The 24,365-nt window shown below is 44.4% G+C and overlaps 1 protein-coding gene across 12 annotated transcripts in view; it reads left to right on the top strand.

Moving 5' to 3' along the window:
* Positions 1-24,365, top strand: part of TMEM117 (transmembrane protein 117) — a 326,908-nt gene that overhangs the window by 164,292 nt on the left and 138,251 nt on the right. For all 12 annotated transcript variants that reach the window (XR_005589583.1, XR_005589582.1, XR_005589585.1 and 9 more), the window contains one exon: positions 1,631-1,730. Coding sequence is in view for 9 of the 12 variants with exons in the window: in XM_039505195.1 (XP_039361129.1) it covers positions 1,631-1,730 (100 nt within the window). In the remaining 3 variants the exon portion in view is untranslated. The remainder of the gene's footprint in view (positions 1-1,630; positions 1,731-24,365) is intronic.

The following is a 24,365-nucleotide window of genomic DNA, read 5'->3' as shown; positions in this document are numbered from 1 at the left end:
TACAGCGCTACAGAGCAGCATCCCCTTGCCTTTTGCAAGTTAGCAAAGATGGTTACCCGCTTTATTGTACCGTCTGCTGTTTTGCAAGTTGACAATGACAATTACCAGTCATACTGTACCGTCTGCTGCTGTTATGGGTGGCCCTGGCCAGCCTCGGTGAGGTCGGCCGGGGACGCATGGACAAAAATGGGAATGACTCCCCAGGTCATTCTCTTCTTTAAGTTTTGTCTAAAGGGAGAGTCAGTCCTGCCTAGAATATCAGGGAAGCCTACTAAAGAACCAGAGAGGCAAACGGCCACTCCGGGTCAGAGCCCCAGACACCCCGCAGAAATGATGAGCTGCATGCCATTCTAGGGGGTGCCCCTGCAACAACCCCACCCATTGCTTCACTTCTCCCCCACCCCTCCTGGGCTACTGTGGCAGTTATCTCCCCATTTGTGTGATGAAATAATAAAGAATGCATAAATAAGAAACAACACTGACTTTATTGCGTCTGCAAGCAGAGATCAAAGGGGGGGAGGGGAGGGCAGCCTCCAGCTGCTATGATATTCCAGGCAAGAGTGAATCTCCAGGAGAAAAAACTTAAAAAAGAGAATGACCAGGAGTCATTCCCATTTTTACCCAGGCGCCCCCGGCCAACCTCACCGAGGCCAGCCAGGAGCACTCATGGGATGACGATGATGGATATCAGTCATACTGCACCATCTGCCATCCGCAAGGGAAGGGAAGGGGATGCTGCTGTGTAGCGCTGCAGCACCGCGTCTGCCAGCAGCATCCAGTAGACATACGGTGACATTGAAAAAAGGTGAGAAACAATTTTTTTCCCTTTGGTTTCACGGGGGGGAGGGGGGGGGACATATACCCTGAACCACCCGCGACAATGTTTTTGACCCTTCAGGCTTTGGGAGCTCAGCTAAGAATTCAAATAGTTTTCAGAGAGTGCGGGAACTGTGGGATAGCTACAGTTGTCAGTAGCCTCCCCCTTCGTAAGCATCCATTTCATTCTTTGGCTTTCTGGTGCACTTGTCTCAGCTCCTTAAGTTTCATGAAGCACTGTGTTGAGTCCCTGTTGTGGCCTCTGTCCATCATAGCCTTGGAGATTTTTTTTGAATGTTTTGGCATTTCGTCTATTGAAACGGAGTTCTGATAGAACAGATTTGTCTCCCCATACAGAGATCAGATTCAGTATCTCCCATGCGGTTCATGCTGGAGCTCTTTTTTGATTCTGGGACTGCATAGTTACCTGTGCTGATCAGCGCTCCACGCTGGGCAAACAGGAAATGAAATTCAAAAGTTCGCAGGGCTTTTCCTGTCTACCTGGCCAGTGCAGCCCAGTTCAGATTGCTGTCCAGAGCGGTCACTATGGTGCACTGTGGGATAGCTCGCGGAGGCCAATACCGTCGAATTGCGGCCACACTAACCCTAATCCGAAATGGCAAAACTGATTTCAGCACTACTCCCCTCGTCAGGGAGGAGTACAGATATCGGTATTAAGAGCCCTTTATATCGAAATAAAGGGCTTTGTTGTGTGGATGGGTGCAGCGTTAATTCGGTTTAACGCTGCTAAATTCTAAATAAACTCATAGTGTAGACCAGGCCTAACTTACAGTCTGTGTGCTTATTTCCACAGGGCATACATCATAACAGACTTTATGGGCATCAGGAATGAAAGTTTTATGAAGGTTGCTGCAGTGGGGACTTGGATGGGAGACTTTGTCACAGCTTGGATGGTAAGAAAATTAATACCACACTTTAAATGCAAAACACAAAAACTGTATAACTGTTGATTAAAGCAAAAAAATCCTGAACCCCTTGAAATCTGAACAATGTTTCAACTCAGACAAGTACAAAGGTAACAATGGCAGGGTTTGGTAATGAATTGGGAATCCAAAGAAGAGCCCGTTAAAATGAATTGGGGCCTAATTTTACTCTTCTGATGTCAGTGGGAGTTTTGTCATTGAATTCTATGGAAGCAGAATTGGGCCCTTTCTTTGCTTTGAAATAGCACCAAGACAACATAGTGGCAAAGTGAAAAAGCAAGTAACAGCACAGTCTCCATCTCTAGTGACAAGGAGAAAGCTGAAGAGGAAGAATTGACTAAGCAAACTGATTCTAAGAATGAAGCAGGAAAAGGAAAAGGAAGAGAACCAATAATATGTCTAAGATACACTCAGATGTTGTCTGGAAAAAGCCATCTAAAAGGACATTACCAGATTAAATTTGCCCCACATTTAGGTTTTTGTAAAAATAAGCTTTTACAAACCTAAGACTAAATGTTTTCATGAAGCTGCTTTAAATTCCAATGAACCATTTTTAAAAAGCATGTTCCCTTGCCATGTTTGCAAACCAAATGTGTTAGCAATGCATGAGGACGGGAAAGTGACAACTAACTACACAAAGTGAGTTTACTCATATATTTCTTTGTCTGAGATGCAAGAAATACACTTTTTAAAAACAGCACAAATAGTTTAAAGTAAATAAGATTTTTTAATTCTGTTGATTTAAATAATTGAAGGTTTTAATTTGAACATAGGCAAGATTTATTTTTAGAGAGATCTGATTCTGCCACCACTGATGTCAATGGTGGCTCAGCAGAGAGAAGTAGCAGCAACGATTTTAACTTTACAGAATCCATTGAAATTCAATTGCCATTTTCTTTTTCAGGCAGTGTTACTTTCTCTAACCAGTCAATGGTGCCTCAATTTGTGACCCCAAAAGAGTCAGCAGCATCCAAGTTGCTTTTCCATTAATGCAGGAAATACAGCTCTGAACATATTTCAGAAGAGTACAGACACATGGGGAGAAGGTGTCAGCATTTGACATGTCTAGTTATTAATCACTGCTACCTGTGACATAAAGCATTGAAAACAAAGTACCAGAATAGAAAGAATCTTAGGGTATCTGTAAGAATTAGGAGCAAGCACTGTTGGTACCATTTCTTAGTCCTTGGGGAATCATCTGAGTTTCTCCCCATTTATCTTCTAACTTCCACATATTTGGAGCAGCATCAAGGATTTTTTTCAGCATATTGTACGGTAAGTGTCAGTGGCTTGTCCAAGACAAATTACCCTCTACGAAATGGTGGCCATGAAAACAAAGTACACATCAAATCATCCATCTGAACAGGTTTAGAGTAAGAACATTGCACAACTGATCTGTGGACTCGATGTTGACATTTAATGTGTCTTTCTATCAAACCAGTAATAAAACTCATGGCTGAGTCTGAACCTCATTAGCATGGTCCTTCTTTTATGGACTTCCACAGAGTTATGCAGCTATGCAAGGAAAGATGAGGCATGATCTAAACCAAAGGAGTGGGGTCATGTCTATTATAGATATGTTGCTCATGGTTCAAATGGTGGATTACGGTCACAGTACATTAGGCAGTGTTCCAATTTGTCAGCTCTTTGCCCACTTCCTCCAAAGTACATGTCACAAAGAAACATGCAGCACTGTGTATTATCACTTCAGTCATTGTATAAAACAGTTGACAAGTTAGGCTGCTATGCAAATGTCTGAGTTCAGAGGCCACTAGCATCCTGGACTCTCTTTTCATATGTGAATCTGTCTTTCTCCCTGTAGCCCTCATTGCCAAGCATATTAAAACACTTGGGAATGTTATGCATGTTAGCTCATTCTCTGCTTTCTTCCACTGTGATATGTTGAATTTGAAGGTGGATCACTATGAAAAGCAAAATGGTTTGTGGCTTCACTTCAGTTTTTCACTGATTTCCACTAAAAGGGCTATTTGATTTTAGAGGCAACAAAGTGTTTCATTACAAAGGAGGTGTGCTCTTGCACAGAGCTAATACTTACTTCTCTATAGAATTTCAACTTATTTTTTATTCACAAATAACAGCATTCCCTGGGGGAAATTTCCAACCTTCTGAAATGTGCAAATTCTCACTTGCAAAAATCTGAATTCACATGGGCAAAGCCTTAAAGCAAAAATGAATAGTGAGACCACTGCTGCTGGGTCAGTCTATCGCTCCACTTTGCTGCACACAATGTGGAAAGAGCAGACTACAGCAATGGCAGCACTTCAGAGCAACTAGGCCTAACAGCATCAAGAAAGCACTAGTAGCAGTGTCAGCAGGAGGCAGACTGAGGTATGGTGGCAGGAGAAAGCCATGAACATGCTCCTACATGAAAGTCTCCCCTAGAACTTGAATATTTATGTGGAAAAATCCATCGCAGAATTCAGGAACCTCTCCTATTCTACCATTAATCTCAGTGACCATTCCTGTCCACTCCTCTTGAAACCATGGCAAATCATTTTAGCTATGAACAGGTGTGGTATCATGCTCTTCCAGCTATTTGGACTTGCTTAACAACTTTGTGAATGTTAATCACAGTACTGAGATATATTGACGTGGCACAAGTGATTTGTAGGCACTTTGTGTTCTGAGAAGTTCTCCAATACTGACAGAGCAATAAAGAGGAAAAGAAGGACAGAAACATCCAGTTTTGTAGCAGGTTCTAATTTACTGTAACCATTATATTCTAATGTGCTTAAGAGGCTTCTGCAATAACTAAAAGTCAGCCATGTCTATGCTATTAAGTATAAGATGAAAAATGCAGATGGTATTCTCATTTTTTTGTACTGGAATCCTGTTGGAGTTCAGATCCCCATGCTCCGTTGAACTGGTGGCGGCAGATGTCAGCGCTGATAATGTCAGAATGAGTTGTGGACTTTCATTTGCAAAATGAATAAGAAAAAATGCTATTCTAGCACGTGGCAAGACATTTCTTAGAAGTTGTCTTAGGATCCTAATATCAGAAAAATATTTGAAAGGGAGGAGTGTACTTTGGAAACATTGCATGATTCATGTATGGAAATCAGAATTTACCTCTTAAACCCACTCCTTGTGGACATTGGATCACTCTGTGTCAGGGTCTGATTCAGCTCCAATTGAAGTCAATGAGAATCTCTCATTAAGTTTAAAAGAGCTGGCTGAGCCCTAGGCATGCAAGCAGGGAGCATGGCAAAGAGCCGCTCTCCCTTTCTGCCCTGGCGTAGTGGCTGGCTATAGTTGTATTTCCTGAGGTCTGCCCACAGTGTTAGATTCTCCAAATGGGTCTGGGAAGGGAGGGTTGCAGACAAGACACTGACTACCCCACCCTTCTGCACTTGTCCAGGTGTGAGATGAACGGAATGTATGCTTCACTTTTGAAATGGTGGCAGAGCTTCTGCTCTGATGTGCCCAACCCATAACTCTCCAGAGACAGAAGCTCAATAGGTCAGAATACCTCCAGATAATCCTGTTGCAGTGTAGACTCTCTGCATCCCTTCCCTACAATATAGACTCAGGCCACTATATAACCTCTGGAATTTTGGATGGAAGAATTTGTCTATCAGTAACTGCTGAGTAGGTTGCTTAGCTCTGTGTTTCAACCTTGTTAGCAATATATTCCTCACCCACACCCCCACACCCACACACTACTTGAATGTATGATGTGGTGTAGGTTCAAGTAATACAGCATGTATATTATATTTTAATAAACCAGTTGCTTAATTTAACCTTCTGATATATCAATAGTAGGTGTAAGCTTTGTTCAGATTGTTTTATCGGTTGCTCTTCTTTGTAGTAAGAGTAGCTTATTACTTATTGCCCTGAATTCAATTTTTAAATAGTTCTGCATATCTCATTGGCAAGAATGTGTTTTATTTACAGTGTTGGAACACACTTACTTGTGTCTATTTTGTTATCATTGTGATTCCGAAAGACTGCATTTCGTTGAAGAAAGTGGGAGAACAAACTGTTAAAATGATATTTTTTCACAATGCAGCTCTTGTATCTATTAGAACAGAAGATTATTTTCATCCTCATCTGTTCTCACACAAGCTTGCCTATCTTGACATGCTAGAGGAAAGAAGGACGCACGGCTACCACACACTTATTAGTTCGCGCCACATCCTTGTTTTTCTTTTATCTGTTAATGTATATGTTTTGTTATGGTTTATTAAAACAAATTAGCAGAGGAGGAATTCCACTTGATGCTGCAAAAAGTTTTCAGTTGCTGAAAATAGCCTGTGCTAAAATATACTACAGCCCAAATGGACAAAAATAAAATAATAAAATGGTTGAAAGAGAAATCTCCTTTACTGCAGGGCTGAATTTAAACAGAATGCATTTTTGTATGCAAAAATAAAGTGCAACATATTCTATAGAAATAGTAAAATTCCTGAGATACTGTCTTTGTTCTCTAGCAGTAGGTTTTGGACAGCCACAAATATTCACTCTAAAATTGTTTGTGAGTGAAAGAGTAATCCATCTGTCCACACATATGGTGAGAAAAGCAGATAAATTTGTTCTGCAGAGTACTGCATATTGTCTCATTCACAAACAGTGAAAGAACTACCATTTTTGCTGCACCTTCCATTGCATTTTGGTGTGTCGTGAACCCTGGAGTGACTGACATCACCTCTAACTCATTATTCTGTCAATGGTTGGGCATGACAATTCAGATTATGATCAGTGTCAATCTTTTTGATTGTTTCCCTTTCACTGACATATCAAATGACAGAATAAAGCTGTAATTGAATTTGAAGTGGCATCTGAAAAACAGGATAGCTAACAACTCTGCTGTACTTCAGAGATGGAAATGAAATTAAACTGTGAAGCATGAAATGGAAGGAGCGGAATGGATGATAGATGTTGCTAAACTCACTTAACCACGCTGCACACAGATGTATCTAATGACCTCAGTGGAGGCAACGAGATTCTGCCCATTCATAGAAGCACACATGGTGTCAAGTGCTCGCTCTCTCTCTCTCACTTCTTCCTTCCCCTTTTCCAGGGCTCAGTCCAGTTCCTGAGGGATTTCTGATTAAAGAACAGGTTAATAGGCCGTCCTGCAGCTAACTCATACATTCCCCTGCAGCATTTATGTAGTAAAAGATCAAAACCCTAATCCAGCAAAGTTTTCTTGGGCCAGAAGGGGACTTAACCTCCCTTTAATCATCCAAAAGTACAGGGCCAGAAGATGCTAATGGGTTGAGAGGGGCCCTATAGTTATAAAACTTACCTAGGACAGATACAGATGGAAACAACTTTTCTTGATTGTTGGATCAAAGGCTGTTAAGACATATTTTTTCAGCATTAGTTTTCTAATTATCTTTGTGATCAAAGACAACCTAGACATGTTGCCCTCATGTATGTTGCTGTCCCTGATTCCTGGAGGTAGTTATTTGCCATGGAATTTATTCAGCACAGCAAGCTTCTCTGTGGAGAAGAAAATCATGCACACATTTGAAAATAACACAGGAATCTCTATACTGGAGCAGACCACTGGTCCATTATGTCTAGTATCCTGCCACCCTACCATGGTCCATACTAGATGCTTCTGAACAAGGCTCACCTCCCTCCCCATGGTGCGCACCTAGACAGTTGTACAATGCTGTGCCTGGAGTTTATGGTAATTTCCTTCTGGACCCCTGCAGTCATGACTCTAAAGCCAAATATTTGGATTGCCCTTATCTTAGACCTATCTACTTTAAGAATCTTAAAGTAGATAGGTCTAAGATAAGGTTACTTTAAGAATCGTTATACTTTAAGAATCGTTATAGTCTAGGATTACCCTTATCTTAGACTATAAGATATTTAGGCATGTTTGCCCAGATTCTGAACCCACTGAGGTCAATGTCAAGCTTCCTACTATCTTCAGTAGCTATAGGATCAGGTCTGCTGTTTTTCTATATCTTAATGAGGAGGACAATCTCTTTCAGCCTTTTCTTTGTGAAATAATGCCTAGACAGAAAAGGGAAAACATGGCAAAAAAGAGGTGTCCTGAGATCGTAAATTTTCCATTATATCAGAATTCCTTTTCTTCCCCGATGGATTTTGCATTGGTGCTTTTGAGCCTTTTCTTCCTCCCACTTTTGATGATTAAAGAAGAAAACCACTGTGTGCGTCTTTAAACTAAAAAGGATGTGTCCATAAATATATTATAAAGTTCTTTCTGGTCTTCATTTAAACAAATATTTGTCTCTATAGCACTAAATGTGCTCTTTTGACATACATTGTGGTGGTTTATTTTAATTAAATATGTTGGAAACTAAAAATATGTACCATCAAAAATAAATATAATAACAAAAATACAATAACCATCGAGCAATTCTACACGCAGAATTCCTTGCATGGCTGTTTCCAGCAATACTACACTCAGATGTGATGTGTTCTTCATGTACACTGTGAAGGCGTGGGCAACTGAGGGGATACAGAGGTGGCTCTGGAAATAGCCCATTAGCCATCTGTACTTAGATCTCTTCAGAACAAGTTCGAGCTTCTGTTCTCTAACATGGAACACATCCTATCGAGAACAGTTGTCTGACTCTGTAACCTTTTACATGACTTGAAGCAGGCACAAACCTTTTACATTGACAGAAAAATAAAGGATAATTTTCTTGCTAGTGCTGGAACTAAAGCCCTCACCAACAGCCTCAAAAAACCTGCCAAGATGCATAATGAGCAGACTTGTACCAAACTTGGAGCAGCAAGGCTGATATTATCATAAGAGAAGGATTCAATCGACCATGCAAATTGAGCTGAAGAACTGCAATGGACTAAATATATGATCAAATAAGACCCCCTGCATCTTCCAAAGGGAGAGATTAACAGCAGATGGCAGCGGCACACAGCAAAGTTTTTCTTTAATCCTAAATTCCTTCAGGGTTTGTAAAATGAGATATCTGAAACTCTGAGCAGGGGAAAGAGGAAATCAGGATGCTATGTGTACTGATAATGTACCATCACATCACTTTTGACTCACAAGATGATGCTCTTGCACAGTGGAAACTACACATTTGAAACTGATAGAGAAAGAGAGAGAACATATCTGGTCTTTAAATGTGTTATAATGAAGCTGGCTAGCTATGTACAACCAGGACTTCATTGTAAAGTCCGAAGAAACAGCTGGAAGCATCTTTGTCGATGCAAGTGCCTCAGCCCAAATCTACAAAGGTACCTGGGTGCCTAAATCCCAGCTTTAGGCTCTACTGCAATCCACAGAACTGCTCCTCTGCCACCTAACCCTGTATGCGCTGAACCTTACTTGGCACCTAAGTTTTCAGGGTAAAATTTCCCTAGGCACCTATGTTTCTGCCTCTGGGCACGCACACTGCTGCCTCGCTCTAGGAGTCTGGGCCCCTATCTCCCTCCAAAGCCCCAGTGCGATCCATGAAACAGGAGAAGATTGGCAGAAGAGCATCTCTCTCACCTGTGGCCCTTGATCCAGTAGGTGAGCTCAGAGCTCCATTCAAAATCCAGATAGAGGTGGTGCTGCTGCTGTCCACCTTATAACCCATAGCCCAGTGCTTAGAGCCCTCCCCTGGGATGTGGGAGAGCCAGGGTCAATCCTTCCTTTGCCTGAGGTAGAGAAGGGATTTAAATAGGGGGCTCCTAGCACGTGTGTGTGGTGGGGGTGGGGAGGAGTCTCTCAATCGCTACTAATGAAACCATTAAGCTGTCTATAAATAATTAAATAGCTGTTGGAGTAGGGGGGGCTGGATGCTGGGTTTCTCACTCCCCAGGTTCATTCCCTAACCACTAAGCTATAGAGCAAGCCTCAAGCTGTCTCTTTCACTGGCCCAAACACTCTTGATGTATTCACACACCATGGAACGACTTCACCAGAAGAGAGCGCGAGCGCACCCGATTAGACTAGCCCATAGCCCAGTTATAGCAGCTGCTGTTTGCTTTCAGTGAGTGAGAGAGGGGTGGGGGACGGGGTCTGAACTTGCAAGGCAGCTGCTGACACAGTGTCGGCTCCAAAAATCCACTCTCTCTCTCTCCCCCATGCTCCCTGTCACACTCCACCCCACCCCCTCTTTTGAAAAGCACGTTGCAGCCACTTGAACGCTGGGATAGCTGCCCATAATGCACTGCTCCCAGTGCCACTGCAGATGCTGCAAATGTGGCCACGACAGTGCGCTGGTAGCTGTCAGTGTGGCCAGACTGCAGCGCTTTCCCTACACAGCTGTACGAAGACAGGTTTAACTCCCAGCGCTGTACAGCTGCAAGTGTAGCCATACCCCTAGTATGCTAGTTTCTGTAGATCACATTGTAAGGTGCCTGTCTCTCTCCATGCATTGTATCGGGAACCTGGGCACCTAACTCAGGCTTTGTGGATCCCACATTGTTCCAGTGATTTTCTAGGTGCGCTCAGTATCGCAACACCTTAGTACCTTTTGGATCCAGGCTGTCCTTACCTCCTCCCACTTGTATGAAGGCTTACGTCTTCACTCATTAACCTCTTCAGCTTACATATCAGCATGAAATCCTGCTCCCATGGAAATCAATGGCAAAAATCCCATTGATTTCAGTGGGGCAGGATTTCACCCCAGTGCTGTGATTGTGGGGACAATGTGTTTAGACTGTATCTGAGGTGAGAAGGAAACTCTTTAAATACCCAGGATATTACAGAGTAACACTGTAAACCGTGCTGTCCTGTTACCCAACAGTATTTACACTAGAATTAGCCTAAAGTGTAAAATAAAATCAGACTCAGAAACTGTGGTTAACAACTCCCAGCTCCAAGACCTAAGAACAAAGTATCTGGCAAACTATTCAGTACAGACATAGGCCCTGATTCAGAAAAGCATTTAAGGATATGCTTACATCCATCCCAGTGCAGACCTAATTTTCCTGTGCAGTATTTAGATACTACAGGGTTGGGCTGTAATAGGGTGGCAGAGTTCTTCTGTTAACCCATCCAATTAGCAGCTGTTTGAAACCTGCAGCAAGCTGATGACATTCTGCTGTGACAGGTGCAACTCATTAACTCCACCTAGACTATAGGGGAGGTGAATGAGAGAGCCCAGGGCTAGGATGGAGAGGTCTCGGCAAAGAAGTTTTAGGAACAGCCAAGCTTAGGCTGATGTTCATTGTCTGAGTCATCATTGAAGTCAAACCATAGGAAGAGTGTAAGATTTTTGGACACAAGCTCAAAGTCTGTGTGTTCTGCTGAAGAAAGACTAGATATTCATTATGTTCATATGGCTGATGTAGAAAAACTTTAGCTAGTATGACAGAGACTGCAACTCCATGCAGTAGCTTTGGGGAAACAGTGTATTAAGTTTTATGAATGGTTTATGTATTACTGTGGACCAGAGATTCCATGCAACTCTGGGGGCAGAGGTGGTGGTGGTGTGTTACTCAGCTCCTCCAGGAATTAAAAATAATGGAGAGTGATTAAGGTGAGTCAAGCAGTAAACACCTCCAGACAGGTACCATTTCTCGGGAGGTTTGCATATACTGATACAAACTGGGTATTCCAGAGACCAATAGGCAAAGAATGGGTTTTTGATGTAAAAAGGCTGGGTTTAAACTGACTCAGGGCTATCTTTCTGATCCAGCAACCAGACAGGAGCTTCTGTCCAAGGAAGGACCCAAATTTTGAGGAAGGGTTGGAAACACTTTGGCCTACTAGGGTCACATAAAACTAATGGGTGACTCCTGATAGATTTAGAGTGTGTTTAAATGTGTCTTTTGTCTTTATTATGTTCTCTCTAATACTTTTGCCTTAAGAATGAATGTGCTTGCTTAGGGCTTGTCTCCACTTACTAGGGGATTGACACACAGCTATTGATCCACTGGGGGTTGATTTAGTGGGTCTAGTGAAGACCCGGTAAATCAATCACCGATCGCTCTCCCGTCAACTCCAGTACTTCACTGGAACGAGAAACATAAGGTAAGTCGATGGAGAGTTTTTTCCCATTGACCCAGTGCAATGTAGGCACCGCACTAAGTCAACCTAAGGTATGTAGACTCCAGCTACGTTATTGACGTAGCTGGAGTTGCATAATTAGGTTGACTTAGCCCCATAGTGTAGACCTGCCCTTAGAAAGCGCTGTGTAGTAGCTAGTAACTTCTGGCAACGCACTGTTCATAGCCCTTGGAGAGAGAAAGCCATGCACAGGTGCTGGCCTGTAGGCACATTGGCTTGCTGGGGGTATCACAGTGTAAGATGGGGCTGTACAGCCTTAAAATCCCCCAGTCAGAAGGGAGTGAGGGCAGGGGTCGCTGCCCAGAGACAGATGCTGGCTGGAGACGTGAGATCTGACTGGGCACTCCTAGAATGGACCATGGTGTGGGGGAGACAGGTGCAGTTGCCCTTAAACTGTGACAGATGGCTTGTGGTACAGTGAAACCCCGCTATAGCATGATGTTTGGGGTCCAAAAAATTCCATCGCGATAAATGCGGGGTCGTGGTATAGCGGGGTTTCAAGCCGGTCAGTTTAACTTAGTGGTCCCCAACGCGGTGCATTGAAGTGCGCCGCCTAGTGCCTAGTACCACTAGTGCCTAGTGCCCAGCAGGGGAGAGAAGCTGCGGCCCCGCGCCTCCCAGGGACAGAGAACTCTGAGGCTGCAGGCGCCGGTGCTCTGTTTCCCCAGCAGGTGCAGGGCCGCGGCTTCTCTCCGGCTTGGAGAGAAGCCGTGGCCCCGCGCCTGCCCTGGGACAGAGAACTCCAGGGCTGCGGGCACTGGTGCTCTCTGTCCCTGGCAGGCGGGGAGTCACGGCTCCTCTTGAAGCCGGAGAGAAGCCGTGGCCCTGCACCTGCCGGGGACAGAGAGCACCAGTGCCTGCAGCCTCGGAGTTCCCTGTCCCCGGCAGGCGCAGGGCCACAGCTTCTCTCCCCTGCTGGGCACTAGGCGGGGGCACATCAATGTCCCGGCGGGCGCCATGGCGTTGGGGACCACTGGTATTAGGCCTTAAAGGGGAGCCAACTTATGATCGCATTACATGTGATTTCGCGTTATGGTGGGGCGCGTTATTGCGAGGTTTGACTGTAATTCAAAGTTAAACTGAACCCTGGTGTAATTCTACTGACTATAGTAAGTAACAGCAGATGTGAATTTGGTCCCAGGACCTTAAATACACAACTGTTTTTTTCTGAAAATAAAGACATTCACATGAAAAAGTTCAGTGATTTGCACTGAATCTCATTTTAATATTGTATTTAATAAAATGGGCTTGGTACAGATCAATCTCATCTTGTCTTTGCTCTTTTTGTATTATTGCTTTACATGCCTTGAAATGGGAACTTCAAGCACTTAATTAAATGGATAGAAAGGTTGCTGAGTTTCACTCAACTTTTTAAAGTACCTTTTGAGACCTCCATTAAAAAGCTATTTTTACAATTTCTTACAGCAGCACACCTCTGCATGTCACAAAAGTAATTGCTGCTCCTGTACTTGGTAGATTTTTTTTTTATTATTATTATTATTTTGGCATTTCACAGCTAAGGAATTTAGCTTCACAGCAACCCTGTGAGATGAATGCATTAGGTGTCCCCATTTTGCAAACTGAGGTATGTGGCGGTTAAGGGGCTTGTCCTTGGTCACACAGGAAGTCTTTGGTGGAATTGAGAATAGAACCTAAATCTCTTGACTCCAGTCCTGTGTTTGAACCACAATGATATCCCTGTTCCCAATTGTAATTACTATTATTTTTCTTTGTCTCCATTGATGGCAGCACCCTGGTGTATCTAAAATGTGCTGCCAAATACCTTCTTTGAGGGAAAACCAAACCCAAATGCCAGTTCAGCTGGGCAGAGAATTGAGGAGATGTAAGGGAAGCAATTGGAGCTGCTCGATGGAGACTACTCCAGCCTAGTGCCTGGATCAACTTATATGGTTCCTCTGTGGAGGTGAATGGGAACTGTCCCCTGATAGGTCTCCTGGGATCTCACCCACTTTTCCACTGGCCCACCCTTGAGCTGCCTCCACCCATGCCAGGCTCAGGGCTCTGAAGATCACTCTTGGCCTGACTCTCCACTGACTTGGGCTGAGTTTACCCCTGTCCTGAGTAATCCCACCATCCTCAATGGATTTATGCTAAGAGAATGGAGACTCAGGTCCTGTGCACCACACCTTACCTACAAATCAAAAGAATGCCTGCTTAATGAGCATCCTGTAGCCCACGTAGGATTTCACAAAAAGCAATTTCATAACCATAGAAACAAGTTCTACAGTACAAAACTCACATGGATATGGTTGCCAGACACCCAGGATTTGCTGCACTGGGGCTGCTCCACACACAGCCAACAGCCCAGTGACCATATGCGCTTGGAACTGTATGGTCCCCTGATCACTGGGTCAATAGGCTTATCTAGATGAGGGGAAATTGTATGAGTGTAACTACAAATCAGTGTAGCTATGCTGGGACAAATCCTTAATGCAGAGATACTGCCCTGCTGCAAAATGGGGCTGTGATTCTAGGCCTGCTCACTGGTCCAGGATCACCAGCGTGCAGCACATTGCGGACTTACTTCCTCTTGTCTCTGGCATGCTGCAGAATGTCCACTGTGCTAGTGGGGGCCAGGAGTGGGTAGCAGAGAGTCAGCTGTGATGGCTTTACTCCACCCAAGAATTCCTCCGTGCCAGGGCAATCCCCAGCTGCCCTGTGACATCAGTTTTCCATCTTTGCAGTTTGCATCATGGAAGAGGCACAAAGAATGGGACAGAACAGGAACTGAAGATCTGGTCTAATGAGAGTTGCATGCACCGCTAAAGCTGCAGGTTGGATACCACCACTCTAAGTGGATAGGAAAGATCAGTTTGTGCAGGATCTAGCACGGCAGAGCCCTGATCCAGATTAGGGCCTCAGGACCTTGCTGAACTATAATATGAATTAATAACCAGTATCACAAAACTCCATTTTCTTAACATAGGATGAACTGAAACACATTGTTGTGTCATCTGTTTTGTGGATTTTCTGCATTGCTGCCAGGTGCGGCTCCATGCCCCAGCACGCCAAGCGCATGCTTGGGGCGGCAAGCCGTGGGGGGCGCTCTGCCGGCGTCACGAGGGAGGCTTGCCTGCGGAGGGGCCGCTGGTCCCGCGACTTCAGAGGACCTCCCACAGGCACACCTGCGGGAGGTCCGCCGAAGCCGCGGGACCAGCGGCCCCTCCACAGGCAAGCCGCCGAAGGCAGCCTGCCTGCCGTGCTTAGGGCGGCAGAATATCTAGAGCCGCCCCTGATTGCTTCTCACTGTAGTATCTAAGCACTGAGGGTATGTCTACACTGCAATTAAAAAGCTACAGCTGGCCCATGCCAGCTTATTTGGGCTTATGGGGCTCAAGCTAAGAGGCTGTTTAATTGCAGTGTAGACATTCGAGCTTAGGATGGAGTATGGTCTCTAGGACCCTGTGAGGTGGGATGGGCCCAGAGCTCAGACTTGGGCCCAAGCCCAAATATCTACACGTAGGTAAACAGCCCCTTAGCCCAAGCCCCATGAGCCCAAGTCAGCTGGCACAGTTCAGCTGCAGGTGTCTAAGTGCAGTGTAGACAAGGCCAGCCTTAGGGGTGGGCCACATGGGTAAGCGCCCAGGGTGCCATGGTCAAGGAGACACTGTGCGGCATTGCACAGGTGCCTGGCCGGGGAGCGCCACAAACTTGCAGAGCCAATGTGTGGGGGGCGGGGAGAGGCAGATTTCTCCCTGCTTCCTCCTGAGGGATGGGGTGGAGAGCAGTGACGCACAGATACTGCTTCCTCCCCGCCCCCCCAATGTTGCTCTGTGCCCTACTAAGGGGCTTTGCGGGGGGGGGGGGGAAGGAGCAATGCCAGGGCCACCTGCATCCAAGTCACTTTCACCACATGGGCTGTTCCCTGAGGCCAGCATCAAGAACTTCTCTCCTGCCCTCCCCTTCTGCAGCCCAGCTGGGGAAAGTGACCTGGATGCAGGGAGCCCTGGTGTTGATCTCACTCCCTCCCCCACAGCCCCCCTAAGGGGGCACAGAGGAGTAGCATTCGAGCAGGGGAGCAAGCAGCAATGCCAGCTGCTCTGTCATCCAGGTCAGCTTCCCAACGTGGGTGCAGGAGGGGGGTACAGAGGTTAGGTGCACAGAAGGAGGTGCAGGAGGTAGGGGAGAAGGGGACACAGTGCAGCGGTTAGGGGCAGGTGGGGTCGCAGGATGGGGTTGGGGAGAATGGGGCACAGGATGGCGTTAGGGGAGAAGGGGTTATCCATTATTACTGTTATTATTGCGTATTTTACAAATAATTTCAGGCATACGTCTCAGATTAGATGCCTGAAATCATTCTCAATTTTATCAGTGACTACCATCTTTCAGCTGTCTGCACTAGCACAAGATGGGTCCATCTCTCCCTTTGTCTGCCTGGGCTCTCTCCGTCCCTTACTTTATTCTTGAGAGCATGCTGAAACCTATCAGCAGAAGCCAAATACTTGATCTGGAAACCTTAACTCTGCAATGAGTCCTTACTCGTACACTTCATCCAACTGAACTCATGAAGGTTGCAAGATCTGTCCCAGCTCCTACTGTTGCTCAGCAGTTCAGAGTTTTGGAGCAGCACTTTGTGTTGATTTGTCTGCAAACATTTTAATGTTTTGCTGCTACCATGAAGAATAAAGGATGATTCTATGTTCTACCACAGTGGTCCCCAACTTTTTCGTCTGGCGGGTGCCAGACGAAGGACGGTTGCGGCGGTGGAGCACCCGCCGAAATGCCACCGAATTTCTGCGGCATTTTGGCGGCGACGCCTCTTGATGACGTCGCTTGTCGGCGGCAAGTGGCGTCATCAAGAGGCATCGCCGCTGAATTTCTGCAGCGTTTTGGCAGCTATGCCTCTCGATGACGTCACTTGTCGGCGGCATTTCGGCGGGTGCTCCACCGCCGGCCAGGACGCGGGCGCATTTAGATGCCTCTGCGGGTGCCATGGTGCCCGCGGGCACCGCGTTGGGGACCCCTGTTCTACCATATAGTCTTTGTATCCTGAAATAAAATCACATGTGGCAGACTCTTGTTCGATATATATATATAGCACGTATTGTGAGAGAGAAAGCATGTTTTCTTGCCGATTCTGAGACACACATCACAGATGTGTAATATTGTTAAAGCTAGAATGTATGGGTTTGCACAGGAGGAACTTCCCTACAAATACATTCCTAATAAAGATAATTTCTTCAGAATAAGCACTGGAATCAAATTTTGCAATGCTGACTAGCCAAATCAAATTATTATTTTTGTGAAGACTGATTAATAGCAGTGTATGTCCAAGCCCAAAATTTATATCCATTATGCCATGTGTGTTTTTTGGCACTTGTTTATATATTATTGCTTTTGGTTTTGGTTAGCTAGCATAGTTGTTAAGTGATTGTATAACTTAGCAGTTATACCAGCAAAACCCGGGAGAAGCAAACTCTGTGTGTTCTGTATTCTGTTTGACTGGTTATTATGAATATGTTTTTTAAGCTTTAATCTCTTGAGATGCCAATTCAACAGCTATGGATAGTGGAAATTCCTGAGGTAGATGATGCAGTATCCATCCTTGTTTACTGGAATGTGGGAAAGAGGGTACTTCTGTTTTAGATTGCTTACCTCCTACTCTTTTTTAAAAAAAAATACAAATACAAAATGGGTAAAATAAGTCTTTATCCTGTTTGTTTTAAAATATTAACTCTGCAATCGCAGACCAGCAAGAAGGAAATCCGATCTATAAATGATCCTTTCTCATGGCATTGTATTAAACCAGTCGGATAGAGCAGATATAAGAGACAGATAAGCTCTAGGAAGTGGCGTCTTTTATGATGTACAGAAAGATCTGTTGTTCTGTATAGCATTTTGAAGCTGACATTTTTTTTGCCTAAATCATGTCATGTGATATAGTGTGACAGATCTCTGGACATTTAGCGGTTTTCTGGGTTTTCGCCTTCAGAGCTGGGTGGCCAGAGAGCTGTGGCTGCTGTCTGGGTGCCCAGCTCTGAAGGCAGTGCCATCACCAGCAGCAGCACAAAGTGAGGTAGGCAATACACTATACCATGCCACCCTTACTTCTCCACTGCTGCTGGCAGAGCTGGGTGCCTAGCCAGAAGCCACCACTCCCTGGCCACCTGGCCAGTGCTTAATTTGTGCTGGGGCTGAGCCCTGGCACCTCTTTCAATACAAATTAAGCACTGAGCGGGAAGGCAGTGGGACCCTGGGGGGGTTGGGGAGCCCGCAGGGGCCGGGGCAATGGGAGGGGGGAGTTCACGGGAGCCAGGGGCACCAAAATACAAGTTCGCCCCTGGTGCCATTTTCCTTAAGGCCTGCCCTGATGCAGAAGTGCCCTGAGTGATGACTACACTGAGCTATATTATACAAAACATTAGTCCATGCTCTCATAGTCTATTGCTTCAGTTACTGCAACCCTCTTTGGTTTGTCCTTCTCCTCTTTGGTTTGTCCTACTCTCATCTCTTCCCCTCTCATTCCGTCCAAAATGCAGCTGCCAAGATCATTATCTTTTCCCACTGCTATGCCTCACTCTCACTATCCCTGTCCTTGGTGCTCACAATTGGCTCCCCCACTTTTTCCATATATTATTCAAACTCCTTGTCTTTCAAACTCTTTCCATCTCCATCCTTTCATACATCCGTGTCATTATTGCCATGTGCAGTGCCCTCTCTCCTGCAAGTCATACTCCGCCAAAGTTGCCTTTTCATTGCTGCTTTTGGCACATTTGCCTAGTTCAACTCAGGTTTCTTCCATGTCGCCTTGTGTGTTTAGAATAAATTGCACCAAGCTCTATCTAACCACCCCTTTAAGGAATGAAAAACTCATTGATCTAATCCCTGAAACATTCATGGCATGATGCTGGCACCTCACTTTGCATTTGTTCTTTCTGTCTTGTACAGGCACCAGTGAAAACAAGCCATAGTCTGTAAACACTTGAGGACAAAGACCTATTGTTTCTTTGGCACGGACCTCCTAGTTTACCGCATAGTTTACTTTACCATATGCTGTACAAGACTATGTAAATGCTGAAGTAATAATAGTAAATACTGGCTCTAGCTGATTTCTTTGCACTTTAGCTCACTTATGTTGGCTGCCTTCAGTATTTTTGTCCAGAGTCACAGGGCAGACAGTGCACGTGAATATGCCGTACCATCTCTGCTGCAATTATGCACTTCATTCAGATGTTCTAGGGCAGGCAGCACATGAAATTACAGCTTTCTCAGTCACCGAGTACAAGAGCCCAGCGCTGATGCAGATCCTGTGCTGTCTACTGGGCTTCTGTGCAGCTCAGTGGGGAACAGTGTGTCAAAAGTGTCAATAACATTTAAACAGCTGAATACATTTTATTGAGATTTTCATCAGAGTATCCCAAAAGACTGTACAGGAGCCTAATAGAGATTGGGAGATTGACAGGAAGACAGCGGGAGCATGACCACACTCATGCACTAACCAGTTCCGAGGGCTATAATTTCACAAGGGTCTTAGAGCAAATTACAAAAAACACAATGGGCCAAATTCATCCCAGGTGTAACTCCATTGACTTTAATGGAGTTATACCAGAGAGAAATTTGTCCACGATATGCATGCTAACTACATTCCCACCCCTACATTCGGTAAAAAGGTAGCAGGCTGTGGGAGAGCACATCCTGTATGTTTGAATGGAAATGTACAGATGCTGGCTGAAATCCATTGCCTGTAGTATTCATAAATAACCATCAGAGAAAATTCAGATTGGCTTCAAAAGTGTAGAGGCTCCTGAAAATGCTATCATTGCTAAAAATATGATGCAGTTCAGAAATATATTGGTTGCAGCAAATGTATGATGTATTTTTTGTAAAGAAAATCAGGTTGGATCAGTGTTTCTCAAACTGGGGTCGCCGCTTACATAGGGAAAGCCCCTGGCGGGCCGGGCAGGTTTGTTTACCTGCCCGGTCCGCAGGTCCAGCTGATTGCAGCTCCCACGGGCTGCAATTTGCCACTGCAGGCCAATGGGGGCTGCTGGAAGTGGCGCAGGCCGAGGGACTTACTGGCCGCCGCTTCCAGGAGCCCCCATTGGTCTGCAGCAGCAAACCGCGGCCAGTGGGAGCCGCGATCGGCCGGACCTGCGGATGGGGCAGGTAAACAAACTGGCCCCGCCTGCCAGGGGCTTTCCCTGCACAAGTGGCGACCCCAGTTTGAGAAACACTGGTGTAGTGTGACCACTGTTTTACTTCCTTACATGTAGACAAGGCCAAAGTAAGAGGGAATGTGGAAGGACTCAGCTAAAGACAGAAGGAGAGCTCCTCCTGCTCCTTGGCTTGTACAGTGAGAGCTCCCAGTCCTGGTTCAATCCACTTTAAACACTGAACAACCTCCCCTGCCCCAACCATTTCACTGAGGTTACTTGGTGGGGAATGTAAATTATTCATTGTGTGTTAAAATGTTTCCAAAACTTTGTTTATAATCTATTCTATATAAAACACTGCCTGACTTCACAGAAAATGCGGGGGGCATTTGGCTCTCAGGGTTCTGTCTCTGTTCATAAACCATTCCACAATGTTCATATAGTTTGATGTCAGTAGTATAGTCCTTCAAGTAAATTATGTATTTAGTATTCACTCTAGGTCAGGGGTTCTCAAACTGGGGGTCAGGACCCCTTGGGGTTGCGAGGTTATTACATGGGGGGTCGTGAGCTGAAAGCCTCCACCCCAAACCCCACTTTGCCTCCAGCATTTATAATGGTGTTAAATATATTAAAAAGTGTTTTTTTAATTTATAAGGGGGGGTCACACTCGGAGGTTTGCTGTGTGAAAGGGGTCACCGGTACAATAGTTTGAGAGCCACTGCTCTAGGTCATCTGTTACCCTGTATTTTATAGTTAGTTGTATTGTTTCTGGTTTTGGAACATCTGGGCAGCTCTTATCTGATGTAGATTCTATATCATAGCAAAAGAGAGTGGCCCAGGCTTTTAATTTTGATGGCTTGATAGCGTGATGAGGGAAGCATTTAGGTTTCAATCCATTGCATCCTAATAAATGTTTATGGTGGGCCACATCCTTTTTCTCTTTTGTACTATGATTTTTCCAATGTACTTGTTTATACAGATATAATTGTCTGAGACTGAACCATTTTCACTTAAATTGAAACCTCCAATAGCATAGATTGACCTTGCTCTTAAGCAACAAGTATAATGCTGCTTAATGCATGGCACTTGTAGGCAAACAGCAATGAATTGGACATAACTGAAAACTGAAGAGTGACGCATTCCAGTGGTTGTCTTTTGATTTTTAAATAGGATATTTTTTGAAGGGCTATGTAAACTCATGTTTTAGGGCATGAGCCATCTACTAATTGGGTTTCTGATTAAATTTGTTGTGTTGTAGGGTAGGTTATTCTACTCTTGGTCGTTAGAGGGTTTCTTACACCTTCCTCTGAAATTCCTAGTACTAAACTACATGGCCCTCCAACACAGGGTCTCAGAGCCAGAGCTTCAGCCCGAGTTCAAACATCTACACCGCAGTTGGATGGCCCTGCAGCCAAAGCCCAACTTGGCTGACCCAGGCCAGACACAGCTGTGCTATGGGTATTTTATTCTAGTGTAGCTGTACCATTAGGCTTTGACTGGGAAACAGCCCTGCTCCCTGATTCCACAGTGGTCAGCAGTGTTGGCTCAATAATGGGACAGTGTGTGCTGCTCCTTTTCAAAAGTCTAATAGGACCTTTGTAATCTAGTCTTATTGCTGTCGGGCTCCGCGTTCAATGTGGGAAGTGCTTTGTATGCAATCAGTGTGACTTATGTGAGTTCTGACACTTAAAACATTTCATTTTCTATTTTCTTGACTTATCTCCTAATTTAGTTTATCCAGACCAGGCCTTCCCAGCCTCTCTCACTAGACGTATTATTAAGCAAATATTTCTCTATGTCTTTTTTGGAATGCTCACGTTTCTCAGATTTCTTACTTCATCATATGTAAGTTTTTGGATCCTTGACTTCCCAGGGAAAGACTTTAAGTTGTTACTACCAATTCTTTTAAGAACACCAGCATAGAGCTGATAAGAATGACTTGATTTTCAGTATTTGCTGGGTTAAGTAAGAGGTAAATTTGAGGTGTTCCTAATCGGCACTCTCCCAGTCCTCTGAATCCAGCACCAGCTAAGGACTTGGGCAGGAGGGGTAGCTCAGTGGTTTGAGCATTGACATATTAAAGCCAAGGTTGTGAATTCATTCCTTGCAGGGTCCATTTGGGGCAAAAACCTGTGTGGGGATTGGTCCTGCTTTGAGCAGGGGGTTGGACTAGATGATCTCCTGAGGTCCCTTCCAACCCTATATTCTATGATTATCAAAAGGAGAATAGGAACAGTATTGGGAATATAGTACACAAATTTACTTATTTATATTTTGGATTTATGCTTGGTACCTGTTTTAAACTCTTTACTGTCTGGCTCCAAGTCATCAAAAATTTAAGCACATGTTTAAGTCCCATTGATTTAGAATGTACTTCAAGTTAGAAAGTACTTCAAGTTAAGCGTGTGCACAGGTGCTTTGCTGAATTAGGGCCTCTCTCTGTTTCTCTCGCTCTTCTTTTCCAGTCTTTAGGGGAAAACATTTTTTTTTGCTTTTTCTTTTGTTTCCTTGTTTATGAGGAGTGTGTTTGTTTGGAAAAATGAATTAATGGAGGGAAGTCCAAGAACTGAGTTTTGTATGTATTTTGCAGAAAGTAAGGTCTGCAGTCATCCTCCTCTCTTGTGAGCAGTAGTTCCATAATCTAGGTTGAGCTTCTGTGAAAGCTAGGTCTCCTGCACTCATGCACTGTGAAAGCTAGGTCTCCTGCACTTGGTTGACTGTTTCATTGTCCTAGAGGACCGTAGCTGTCATAGGAGGTCATAGTTGCAGAGAGTGAAGCAATCAATCAGGTAGCTAGGGCCAGTTCAATGGAGAGCTTTAAATTTCATGGCAAAGATTATGGACTCTGTATTCAGTGATAAACCAGTGCAGAGAACAAGGGAGCAGAGGAATGTGTTCACAGTGACCTCTCTTGCTAAGCAGACTGGCAACTTCTTTTTGTATCAGAGAGAGCTTTTTCACAATGTGTGGTTTCATTCCTAGATATAATGAGATGCAGTAAATCAAGCCTGGAGGTCAAAAATGCATGGAATGGCATGGCCAGGTCTGTGTCTGATAGGAAGCCAATAGATGTGGGTTTCTCAGTTAGCTAGGACTTTTTATAAGAAAGCTTTGAAATGTGGCAGGGTCCAGGTGTTTTCAGAGACAGACCATAGTCATGGTTTCTTCTTGCATTGCAAATGAGGGAAGTTGTCATTTTCACTTGCAGATGGAAATAGTCTGACAGGATAGGGAGTAGTTCTTACAGTTCTGATGTCCACATCCAGCCCAAGGCTCCAGTCTCCAGGGTTAGTGTAGCTGTTTATGTGGGTCCATTGATTCCCTATAAACCCCCTACTAAGGAAGACACTTTGAATAAGAGATTAAGAATTTACTACTAAGGATGGTGACTTAAAGCCACAATGTAGCTCTTATTATTATACATTTGTAGCATACAGAATAATGATATAATGATATAATGTGGTTGCTGTACATGTTTTCTAGATAATGGCTGTATTACTGCGGAGACAACAGATGAGTCCTTTCTTCTAATCTGACATTTAAATTAACTTGGGAAAAAATTATCTCCACTGGACATTTGCTCCATATAGTGTAATAACCATTGCTATAATTTTTTAAAAATTGCATCTCTCTGTCTCTCTCTGTCTCTCTCTCTCTCATATGGCAAAAAGGATTAAGTGCTCATTAGCATGAATGACAGTTGGGCTAGAGTGTCCAGACAGCAAGTGTGAAAAATCGGTACAGGAGGTGGGGTGTAATAGGTGCCTAAATAAGATTAAGCCCCAAGTATCGGGACTGTCCCTATAAAATTGGAACATCTGGTCACCCTAAGCTGGGCTGACTATTGTGTCCTTTTCAGTTTTCATGCCATGTTTTTAAATATTTTCATGCATCAGCCAGGGAGATTTTTATGGATTATTCACTACTATTTTTTGAAAATATGTTATGCTGGAGGATACTGGGGGCTTTGAACTTTAGGCAATCCCAGACCTCTTTGAGGCTTGTGAGTGTGCTAGTCACTCTTCATTCAGGATAAAGGTCTAAAGCACATTTAGCAGGGCTCTACCAGGAAGACAAGAGAGAGCTTCCTTTGGTCATAGTGTTTGCTGGAAGAAGGCCGGGAAATGTGAGTAAGGAAACTGCTTCCTGTTGCTTGTTCCTGCTGTGTTCTGGAAAACAGGACTTTGTGTATGTTCTTTGTGAATAAGCAGGATCACACCCACGAAATACCAGAAACTCCATCATCAGTTTCTCTTCCTATAGAAACAACCCCAAGACCTTGAATATTAGCCAACTGTTTGCTCAGGCCCAAAGGGGTGACAATCTGTTTCTGCACATGATAAAGTATGCCAAGTAACTAGTTCTTTAAGATACCTAGAGGTGTATATTATATACTAGAGATTAAGGTTGAACATTATAGGAAAAAGTGAATAGCCAGTATCATTTGTGATCTCTTACACTAAAGAACAGACTAATCAAAATAATTGCTTTTTAATTTGTCTCCAGAAAAATCTTTGCTTTATG

Source organism: Mauremys reevesii, linkage group 1 (assembly GCF_016161935.1).
Source record: "Mauremys reevesii isolate NIE-2019 linkage group 1, ASM1616193v1, whole genome shotgun sequence".
NCBI lineage: Eukaryota > Metazoa > Chordata > Testudines > Geoemydidae > Mauremys > Mauremys reevesii.
The sequence above is the reverse complement of the archived record's forward strand: the minus strand, read 5'-3'. Positions and strand labels throughout refer to the sequence as shown.